Below are 12,275 nucleotides of genomic sequence, written 5' to 3' on the forward strand. Positions count from 1 at the left end.
TCCGGCGAGGGTTCGGATTTCTACCAGTAATACCCTATAGATATTGACCAAAAAAAGTTCCAAATAAACATTATTATATTACTTATTCGCTTTCAACATCATACATTTCAGTATATTTAGTTCATTAAGGCATAAGGGAATTTGATTGTTAAAGGAAAAATATGCACAAGTATCTCTAGCACATTTTTACCAATGTTACGCCATGGATATTCATCAAGAACTTGTTTACTATAATACACTTTCAAGCAAAGAACAGTATCAGCACATACAATTATAAAATACAGCTTATTATTATATTTACTTTTTTATTAAAAACATAATGAAATTAAAATATAACAGCTATCTAGCATTATTTAGTTTCATTTCATTTATTTTCAAACTATTGGATTTTCCATCTTATCCTTATCATACTCAATAAAATTTTAATATGCATTTGCACGCAAGAAAACAAAGAACACAACAATAAATATTTACCTGTATCATACATCTTCAGTATATTTTGTTCTTTGAGACTTAAGGGGATCTGATTATTAAAATAAAAATATGCATAGATATATTTAGCACATTTTTATTACAAAATTGTATATTTGGGGTTAACAACTTTTAGAAAATTTGAAAATGAACTAACGGAACAAAACTCAGTCATAGGACAATAAATATATTCTTCACAATTTCACTTATATGTTAATTTTCTATGAACAGTTTCACAACATAGAAAAATATTTATATCTATTTTACAAAATCATTTTTTGCCTTACATAAAGATTCCAAGGCACCTTTACAAAATAATATAATTAGAACTAAAATCCACTGTGGCTTTAAAGTGTTTTACGTCATCATTACATCGCTGGGCGTAGGAATGAATCAATGAATAGAAATATGTTGCAACAACCAATCATTACTTCTAGTGTCACTTAAACCGACAATTACAAATTAGTCTAAAAGATAATGCCAACACAATTCATTCCTATTCATTGATCTCAATTGGCAATAACTGAAAAAGCAAAACTGAACGATTTATAGTTCTGATCGCTCACGTGGATTGTCTAAACTATTTGCTAAAAAACCTTTACACCGAGACACTTATTATATTAGCGTTATACTAATGAATAATACATCTGTACGCGATAAGGAAAACGAAAATCTTATAATAGAAATATCCATCCTATTTGTGCCGAAAACTATAATGTATGTATAAAAGAAATTCAATATAGAAAAAATGTAAAATCACAAGAACATCACAAATATAAGTGTTATCAAATCAAAGATGTGAAAGAATTTCATTCGAAATATAGTTTTATCATAAAGTGGATTAAAAAGAGTATAATTCTCATACCTGCTAATGCTGCCGCTGTAGTCTTTATTCAATTCAAGCTCGAGAAACCTGTTAATATCACCCACTTTATGAATTACTGTTTAGAAATATCCTAAAATAGATTTTTGACACCGTAGGAAGACTAAATTCACTTTAGTAGGTAACAAAATACCTCAACTTCATAATTTCTTTTTTGAATTAACATTATTTGTATATACACATATCACACTACTGTCACTGACAATAAAATGTTTCTAAATAATTACAAAATGGATTAAATATCGTTGTAATACTTCGTTTAATAACTACAAACGTACAAATTATAACACATCACTCCATAAATTTGACTTGACATGACATTACAGTACTTTTATTAGACTCATGTTATTCTTGGATCATAGTAGGCTTTGAAAGATACTTGTCAACGTTTTATGTTAATCTAGCAATTAGTTTACAAGTTTCTGTGGTTTAGCCAGAAAATATTAAGAGAATTATTTTCAAAAGAATAAATAAAAAATAATTTAGTGCGTCAATTTAACACTATTTTTTGCTGGTGGGAAATCTGTGGTAACTAAACGGTGCGTCATGTGGTAACGCGTTTAGGATTCATACTTTTATTAAGAGCTGTTGAAAAGAAATAAGAATAATTTTCAGTTTGTGACAAGTGATGTGTTATTCAGTTAAGCTAAACAGTTATTAGGAAAACTACAAATTATGCTGCTGTACAAAAATATTGCACACTTGTTAGGAGGGCTGTTTTGACTTAATAACAGTGGCATTTTTAAAACTAACTTTTCTTGCGTGTTTAGTGCCTTACATGTAAGTATTATTTAACATTTATCTGAATATCTAAACATATTTACATAGCATTTCACAAAATAATTATTGTTACTGTACAATTGATGCCACTAAATCTACCGCTATCCAAGAGGCAAGTTTATGTTAAAACAAAAATGTAAGAAGTAGGGTGTGATAATATATCTACAAATTTAAAATAAAGTTTGAGAAAGCATGCTATATTTTTGCCAGGCATATGTTAAAATAAGTATAGATAACTAATTATATGATAGTTCAGATAGTTAGGCCTACTTTTTATTTACAAATGTTACTTTTGCTAATTTTTGCCTAGTGACAGTGAGTTTCATTAATTTTTTTTTAAAATACACAAAGCAACTAGTTCCATCCTTAATCAAAATAGAAAATTCTTTAGGTGCATCTTTGATTTGCATTAGCTTAGAAGCTGTTAACTTATCGAGAGAGTCAGTTTAAATAGAGCTTAAAATATATTTCTAGGAAAGAAAACCATGATTGTAAACATTAAGTCACATACGGATAAATATTTTTCGCATGCTATGTATAAAAGTTAGGATTAAATACAATAATTAGACTTTTTTAGGTCAAAATAGATTTAAACGATTATTCTGAGTATCACAGAATGAACACTACATCTAATGGCTTGTCAATTTTGGACCTTGTACATTAACCTTCGTGTACCTTAAATAGTGACAGTATCAAAACAGAATCAGGAGTTTTATGTTATATTTAAGGACAATATTTCTATTTAATGTACACAAAATCTAATTTAGAAGATCCACTTATTTATATAAAAGTCTTTAAGGAGATTTTTTAAGTAGTATGTTCAAGTTTTTAAAACTTTTAAAATGCTTTATTAAAATATTTCAAATAATCTCAATTGGGTTTCATTCATTGCTAGGACATTCCTGAAGAAGGATCATCATTATCAGATCCTTTTCTTCGTGCCAAATTACTCGTGTTGCGTTCATTGGTGTTGTCTACTGACTTTTCAGTTGGAAAGGAATAATCTTTGGTGTCGTCGATATTTTTTACAAACATAGGCTCGGTGTTTACAACTCTGCTGCTGTATCGTTGCTTTTCGGTGTCCTTACTTACGACGGGCTGAGTTTTCTTCTCGTTCTCGTCCACGCTTTTGTTGGAAACCACCTTGCTTTTTTCTTTGGTGTCGGGTAGCTCCTCGTTAAGATGGAATTTAGCGATGCGGTTTTGGACGATATTCAAATGTTTAAAGATGTAATCTTCTTCCGGTGCGAGACGGTGGGCTTCTTCTAAGCATTTATGAGCTTCTAAAAGTTTACCTCGCTCCACATGAACCACGCAGAGATTATGAAGTCCTTGGATATTGTCAGGTTCAAGTTCCAGGATTTTTTTGTAGCACTGAAAAAATAATTAAGATTAATTATCAAGATAATTTTAAGCGCTTATTATTTTTCTGTAATTACTACATTTAATAAAGTTGAATAAAGAACACCAGATTTAAGTAACTAGAAAATGTTTCTGGAAAAATAGAAATTGATTGAAGAAAAAGAAAAAGCCGACAATACCAAAAATGTGTATTATTTATTAACCTATATATTTTGGAAATGCATTTAAGATAATATAGACGATTTCTGGTACTAGAATTTTAGATATGTTGCATTGCTGCAGAGCTATACAGTTTTGCGTATTTACATGCTCATTAAGATGAAAATGAAATTCATCCGAAAATAAAAGAAAGAACATGGCGAAAAACGTTTAGTTGACTGGCTTACAAAGTAAAAGTTTTAACTGGCATTTTAGAGCTTTAATTACTGCAGTAGTTAGATTTTGTAGGGTGCAGCTTTAGATGTTTGAGTAAAATGTGGTATAATGATAATCTATGTATCTTCAGAGCACTTTCGGGCTTTCGAATTGTCGACCTTAGTCGGATGGATTTTGATCAATTTTCTATTAGTTTCTAAAGAATTGAAGTGCTATTAAACTATTCCTTGACGCATTGATTAAATAAGTGATAACTAAAGGGTACAATGTTTAAAGAAGACAAATAGTGAATATAGCTTGCTTACATTTGCTTCTACTTGTTAATTTTTTTTTATATAAATGTGGCGTTGATGTTTTGTTAAAACGTGTTATATCCAATTGATAGCGGCCTCCCGTGATAGTTTTGTTCGCTTTCTATAGCTAAAAACTATAATTACCCACAAGACTATTTTTATCTTTAATATTATCGATATTATGTTGTTTCTAAATTAATGAATATTTTAATTTCTGTTTGTTATCTCAACAGACCATCTATATTTTTGCTGTGTTTTGTATTAGCTTCTTTGGTATGAAATCTGGTATGTTCAATATCTAATATAGAATTTCAAATATTCTAACTGGTCTTAATGCTTATTCTAATTTTATTTCTCTCTAATACAATAAACCAACATCTTCTTCAAAATAAAATGTTTTTTTTTATTTATGGACACTTGAAGACTTATTATGTAACTTAACATCAGGCTTATTTATATATTGGTTAATTATTATTATTGTTATTTAATTATAAGATTGGAGCTTTGATATCCTGCTCACACTAAAAACTCCAATAAAAGATCTCATCAATTCCCAAACGGGTCGAAATGTATATGTAATATAAAACGATAAAATTAATAACAAAAATAAAGAAATAACGGATAAAAAATTAGAAAATATATAAAATTAATTTGTGTCTCAATTCAAATTGAATGTTGTATTTATAATCTGATATGGCATATATTCCTTTAGTTAACAATGTTGTAAGTGGATAAAATATGCGAGATGGACAGAGGTTCCAATGAGTCGGTGTTTCCTGAGAGACAGACAATTGGGAAGGATTGGAATTAGAAGTGGGATTTATATGGAAGAAAATGGTGTATTGCCAATGTCCAATTTTGCGATGATGCTAAATTAGGCATTCCAATTTTACTGCAATGCATCTATGACCTTAATTTTCGTTGTATATAGTGAAAAATCGATTGATATGCCAATAAAAAACTTTTCTAAATGTTCTATACAGAGTTCTTTTGATGTTTCTGTCTTTTTCATCCTCTCTAGTTTTGTTAATCTTCTCACTTTTCTAAGATATTTTCTATTCTATTTTGTTGTTTTATTTTTACTATTTATAACCAAGTTAAATTCGTAGTTTTTCTAATTCTGGTATTAATTTATTTTCCCTGCCTTTGGTTACTTTCAATTTCTAATCCCAGATTAATGAATTTACACATTCCATCATTACTCATCTTTCAATTTGGAGTTTATTTCTTCTAGCTCCCTCACCATAACTTTCGTTTAGCTTTTGTTCAGTATAGTTCCATATTTCCTAAGTACTGTGGTCATCTGGTTAGTGTTTTTGTAGGTGACCTGGAGTGTTGGAATTAGTTTCAGTATATCACTAGCACAAACACCTTTCGAAATTGACATTTTATCAATACTATGGCAGTTATATTTTTTTCGATCCCATATTTCATTATTATTACATCGATAAACATAAGCAATGTTGAGCTTGAACTTCCGCCTTGTCTTAGTCCTTATTATTTCATCACTTACTTCTTCTTGTTCTAACCAAAATATTTCTCCTGTTACTCTATTAAATTCCTTTTCCAAATTTATAAATGCTTTTTATACCTGTTATTTTTTGGTTGTACATCTGAATATATGGTCTTGTATATTTCCTTCTTAATTTTAATCTTAAATTTCGCAGTCTATATTACTGTATCTGTCAGTGTATTATATAATAACGTTTGATTTCCAAATGCATAGAAACTATAAAATCAAGTTTTTCGCTCCTAAAGAGGCATATTAGAAGATCTTAGAATATAAATTAGGTTAACGGAAAAAGCGATTTAATCCCTTGAAAATTTAAAGTGTAACAGACTAAAAAGCTTATTAAAACTTAGCGGAACTTTGTACTCGCTGAAATTTTTGCTGGTAAAAAATGCTAATTTTTATATCCGCGCAATGTTCAGTATACTAAGAGAATTATAAAGGGGTACCTAACTAAGAGGCGAACAACTTTTTAAAGATTAAAACGAAAAAATTGGTTTACCCACTAGGTGTGTTTATAAACTGCTAGTTTGGAATTATATTTCGTGACATCTAGTAAATTTACTAAGAAATAAAAAGACAAAATATGCAGCGTCTATTAATAACTTGTTAACGAAGTAAACTTACGCCTTCAGCTGCATCCAAATCCTTAATATTATTGATGTAAATATCACCTAATAAAATTAATCCTTTTACATGATCGGGATGATATTTGACAAGTTGGTTTAAGAACGGTGCAGCTTCCAAAGGCCTGTGGTCATCGGCCAGTAGCAAGGCCAAGTTAAACAGGGCGCTTCGGAAATCTGTCTTCAAATGTACAGCTCTGCGAAACCAATGTTCGGCTTCGGGGATGTCTTTCTCGTCCATAGCCAACATGCCCAAGTTAAAGTGAACCCGTTCGTTCGCTTTGTCTTTCGCTAAAAGCTTCAGCAGACGTTCTCTAGCCGTCTTGCGAAATTCAGGTCGTCCGAATTCTTGAAGAAGTATAGCAGAGTTCAGTAGAGCCTGTTCATGTTCTGGATCGATTTCTAGGGCTTTATCCAAATACGCCAACGCTTGAGAGGCTTTGCCTTGTTCCAGGAAAACTACACCAAGCTAAAAAAGAAAAAATTATATAGGACACATTTTTTCATGAAAGTTTTTTCTTGTATAATATAAAAAACAATGAATTGGTTATTTTTATCTTCCCTTCCTTATCTCTTATACATTATTAGAATTACACATCGACACATCTCTTAAGGCCAAAAGTTGGCATCCTCTTAGAAATAAAAAGTTACAATAAAAATCAATAACTGTTCAATATACTTCATCGGTCAGAACATTGCATTTAAGCCCTTTCATGTTTCGGAACACACTGTCGTCGAGCTTGAACATAGCATAATATCAAGTTTACACTTTCTTATTATTATTTTCTTAAACTTGTATGATTGTTTTGGACCTGAAGTCTACAATGTTACATTTTTAAGTTCATAACTCATTAAATCACTATGAAAAAGCCAAATCAACAGAATTTACTTTCAACGACAATTGAATTAAATAGAAATAGACAAAAAAATCAAAAATAAATTTCTTTGGAGATGGATAAGATGTGTTTTAATATGAATCAAATATTTAATATGAATATACATAAATATTAAAATCAAAATTAATTCACAATCAAATTCACTCAAATATAAAATGTGTTTTCAATTTATTGTGCTTTAAAATTGGAAAATGCCAGTTACTTATTTTTGCCCAATTATGAAAAGGTTTATTTTTTGTAATGAGAGATGCAGTCGAACAAACTGAATGCTAATTAGTTGTTGTACAAATAAATATAATATTAAAATAGGTTTTGTTGACAATTATTGCCCATTAATTAACATAACGTTTCAATTAACGATATAATTGTTTTGTTTTGAATAATTTCAGTCGTGATTGGTAAAATGTACACAATTTTCAGTTAACAATAAATTGAGATCAGCCAGTCATTTTCAAAATATGCTTTTTATTACATCAAAACAATTTATAAGTAAATAGTTGCACACGTTTTTATTTATCCCTCTAGTGAATATGTCACATACACAGAGTGTACAAATTATTTTGCATTATTGCTGCTATTGAGTATTGCTACAAAATTATTCTCTCTTCTCTATTGTTTTATTGCAACTGTATTTTTCAACCCCAAGCAATTTTTTCGTTAATACATGTATGTTACTAGTTGTTGTCCACTAACCTATAATTCGGTTTTACAATAATTTGAAAGGTATATATATATATATATATATATATATATATATATATATATATATATATATAGGGGGACTTAGTAATATTGTTACCCTATTTATAAACTGTTGATTTTCCATTAAAAATATTTCACTGCACTCCACCATATCAAATTGTTTTATTATTTTATTATGATTCTCGAGTGTTATCGAAGAGTAACAATACAATATGACTTAATAACAATATTTCATTTTAACATGGTTTCCTGAGTGACAGTTGGTGGTTGAATGTATTGGTATAAGTAACTAGATCCATCTATGATACCTCTTACAAATGTATTATGAACATAACTGGATTCCATATATGTTTTAAAACTTGCTTCTACAGTTGTTTTTTCCTATTCCAACATACTAGCGTTGTTGCTATTTGGAGGATAGTATACAGTACTGTTGTTGGCGTACTTGCGTCCTTAAATGTTTATTCTTCATATGTGTGTTCTGTTATTTATATTGTATCTTTGTATCGTTTCATCGGTGTTATCTTCAAGTGCAAGTTTCGCAGGAACAAGTTTAACCATGGTGATATTCTTTATTTACGCGATATAACATGAGTAATGTAGGTTTAAAATTGGCCTCAATACAATTCTTTGTACATATTTTTTTTTAAATTTTAGAATTGTTCTCTCTTGTTTAGACTCTAAGCATTGTTCCTAAAATGCGATAGCAATTCAACAGGAATTTTGAAAAGCTGATGATAGCAAAGTGAATTAGGTTTGTTCATATTGGTTCTTATCGGTTGAGCAGTTTAAATACATTGATTGAGGTGACTTGCATTAATTTGATTTAATAGGTGAGAATAAGTGAACAAAATTGCTCACTCGAATCTCATCCATAGTGATGAAGGAGTGGAACAAGTTCCATTAATTCTGCTCAAAGTGGTACTACCTTCTGTGAACATATTTTGCTGTGTCTTTGAATTAAATTTTCATAAAGGTGTTGAACTAATCATTCCTTTTTAAAACATATGCAATTTTTTGTGGAACAGTGTTTTGGTTCGTTATTGTACAAAAACATCCGCCAATTGTTTCAGTGATGGAAATCTACTGCTAACTACTTGGCCTAAAACTGCTTTTAATGGTTCAATTATGGTGATGTTTGGCGACTATTTTGGCCAGGGAAGATTATTTTGACGATGTTCTAATGCTACTCAAACCAAGGCCTAGTAAGAATTTCAAAATTAATGCTGTCGAGATATTCATTCACGTTCGCTTGACTTTAGGAAGCAGGCAGAACAGATCTTAAGTTTCATTTTTAGGTTCTCGATAAATAAAACCGGGCGTTTGTAGTAAACAATATAAACGTTGGTTATGTGGACCAAACTACATTCTTCTAACCATCACGTGTCCAAGTTTCATGATCGTTGTTATCACCTCTTTCGCAGCTTGGCCTTGGTTTCCGTTATGAAGGGTTTTGCAATTGCAACCCTAAAACTCCCTTAAATGTTAGCTTTCTGAAACTCTCTTTGTAATGATTTTGTCAAAACAGTGTTACTCAAGTGAATATCTATTTTTTTTATTTTTTTTATACATTTTAAAGTATCCTTTTACCAACTAGGGGTTTATATGGACTGGACCTACAATTTAACATAGGCTCCTAACCACGGCCCTCGGCATTAAGCCTACCGACTGGCGAGTGACCAACTTACAAATCGTCCCAGAAGACATCCGGCCTTACCCAGCCTGGTTACTGGCGTGACTGGGATTATTTCCCTTGTCGGATTTTGCACTCTTGGTTAGTACAATAACAAATATTAAACGACCACAAACATAATTTCACGACCATGCCCTAGCAGGATTCAAATCCGTGACTATCGCAACAGTAGGTTGTCGGTCCACTATCATGTCCTTTATCACTGCGCCAACCAAGCCGGCAATATCGAGTTTCGCGGTTACTTTCGTCGTGGTAGTTTTAACTTGTTTGGTCTGAATATTGTTTATGTTCGTTGGTCTGTGTCAGTTAACTATGGGTTTCGCCTACTATTCTTCTTTGCCGATGATGTTTTATCATGTTTTATGCATGCTCTCATTCAAACTCTGAAAGATCATACATTTCACCGATCACTAAAACATATTGCATGGTGTTCATGTTATTTTGTCTGTCTCTGCATATATAATTCCTCTGTATGTGGCTATGCCACTGAACGCCTAGACGCCTAGACTACTGGACCGATTTTCATGAAACTAATTGGGTGTAATTAAGTGGATCCTGAGATGGTTTAGATTCACAATTGGACCCGACAGATGGCGCTGCAATAGGTTTCCAGTAATGTTACTTTATTAATTTCTTTTTTTTTATATAAAAGCAACTTTGCAATAAAAGTGCTTTTTTAAAGAACAAATTCCGAATATTAGTTTTTTTATTGGATAGGATAATTTAAATACAAATAATTTAAAATTCAAAAGAACTAAAAATGTCAATAAAAATACTATAGAGAAATATCGGTGAATTACTTGTACGTTACATGAAATATACTTACGTTGTAGTAGATATCCGGATTGTTACTATCGTATAAGAGTGCCCTTTCATATACTTCCTGAGCCTCTTTGGTTCTATTGAGTTTGATCAATATATCACCCCTGTTAATGTAAGCCTGAGTGTAATCTGCCCTCATGCTTATGGCCTGCCTGTAGAGCATATCGGCCTCCTCTAACCTAAAATAAAAATTTATTAGCCCAACCATTCGAATGCAACGAACGTAAGAGGTCCCCATCTCCGTGCCGAACGAGAATTTATTGTTTCTTTCATTAAATTTCGAGTTCATTTATTTTCGATATCCAAATGTAATAGTCGGTTGAGAGCGGATAGATATTTGAGAAATAAATTTTGTTTTTGGAACGAGAAATGCAGTTCTGGCGCTTCTGGAAACTGAATATCGGTTTCAGGTGTAATTTCACCGAAAGAAATATAGGGCGTATCCGCAGTAAAACATAATATTACCAATTCGAAAATATCAGCGGATCGAATTATAATAGTTCCGGATCCACAATTCGGGCGCCCTGGACGTTTCGGAAGTACGTCTTAAAAAGATTTAAGGCAAATGCATTTTGGAAAGTATTTCGAAGATAACTGCTGTTTGAAAATGGGCTTATCTTGGTCCAGTAATCGGTTTTCAATAATGTTAATCGCTGAACCAACTGCAGAGGAATAACAGATTTTTTATTACATATTATTATGACGACGACGATAATGAGTAGTAAGGAGGGTGGTCAAATGCCTAGACAGTTCCGAATATCCGAGCTCTATATGAACCATGTATCATAATAAAATTCATAATATAGTGATATTTTAATAAATTTTGTCAATTTGGTTGTATCAAAGTAAAACTATAACAAAACTTGTATGTTTATTTTTTTCTAAAACCATCTTTATTTTTTTCATTTTCCATCATAATTTTTTTCAACTGTAATTATCCGAAAAAAAATTTGTTTAACTTTTTTTTTTAACTATGTAAATGATAATTCGTCAGATCATATTACATTCATCAACGATTCTATTTCAATTCTTCAAGTGTCCAGGTTTTAAGATCGTTGCACCATTTCTTTCACAGCTAGCGTTTTTGCAATCGCAGCCCTTCTTTGAATGTTTGTGGAGCTCCCGCCGTACTGTTTTGTTGAAGCAGTTTTACTCAAGCGAGTACTGCTGTTAAAAATGACACGGTACTTTTATGTTGTCTAACTACAACCATTTTCAATTATGTCGGTCTCTGTTAGTTAACTTTGGGTTTTGCTTACTATTCCTCTTCACTGATGTTGCGTTATGTATGCGTTATTATCGTAGACACTCGCTCGTGAAATGTTAAACGACATCTGAGAGATGATACATTTCACCGGTCGCTTGTTTTAATAATTGTCGGAACAAACTCTCATCTTGTTCCAACTTCCTGACTTTTTTTTACTTTAACACGATAGAAGAATGTATAGAGAAGGCTCACATCAAATTTCAAGTATATCCGTTCAGTAGAACTTGAAAGAACTTTCCTGTTCTATTTCTTTTTATGATCTAAACGTAGTCAATTAAAATTCATAAATGTTTAGTCGTCTCAAAAAATTCTCCCACTGCAGAAAAGGAATCAATGTTTGGACAATATCTGCTTGTCTTGACAATGTCTTGCTTAGTAATCGCTCAATTTAAACAACAAAAAGCCACTTCAATTAATGAAGTAATATTACCGTGATAATTAGATTTACAGAACTTAATTACTGTTATCTGTGAAACTTCTATAGTTTATTAATTCATAATTCATAATTAGGTGTAGTTGATTAGTTTCTGATGTGATATAAGTGTCTATGACATGGTCGTTTTTACTACAAATTAATTTACGACTTACGTATATT

General features: G+C 31.1%; 1 protein-coding gene across 1 annotated transcript in view; it reads right to left on the reverse strand.

Annotated features, from left to right (window-relative positions):
* Positions 1-552: 552 nt before the first annotated feature.
* LOC143205113 (protein O-mannosyl-transferase Tmtc3) overlaps positions 553-12,275 on the reverse strand; it is a 292,120-nt gene continuing 280,397 nt past the window's right edge. Inside the window, exons 9-11 of the mRNA XM_076418194.1 lie at positions 10,418-10,592; positions 6,302-6,769; positions 553-3,508 (exon numbers count right to left, since the gene is read on the reverse strand). Of these exons, the coding sequence (XP_076274309.1) occupies positions 3,026-3,508; positions 6,302-6,769; positions 10,418-10,592 (1,126 nt within the window). The 3' untranslated portion in view covers positions 553-3,025. The remainder of the gene's footprint in view (positions 3,509-6,301; positions 6,770-10,417; positions 10,593-12,275) is intronic.

The sequence above is a fragment of the Rhynchophorus ferrugineus genome, unplaced genomic scaffold, assembly GCF_030347505.1.
Source record: "Rhynchophorus ferrugineus isolate W39M unplaced genomic scaffold, kcgeb_rfMv2 rfM11, whole genome shotgun sequence".
Lineage (NCBI taxonomy): Eukaryota > Metazoa > Arthropoda > Insecta > Coleoptera > Curculionidae > Rhynchophorus > Rhynchophorus ferrugineus.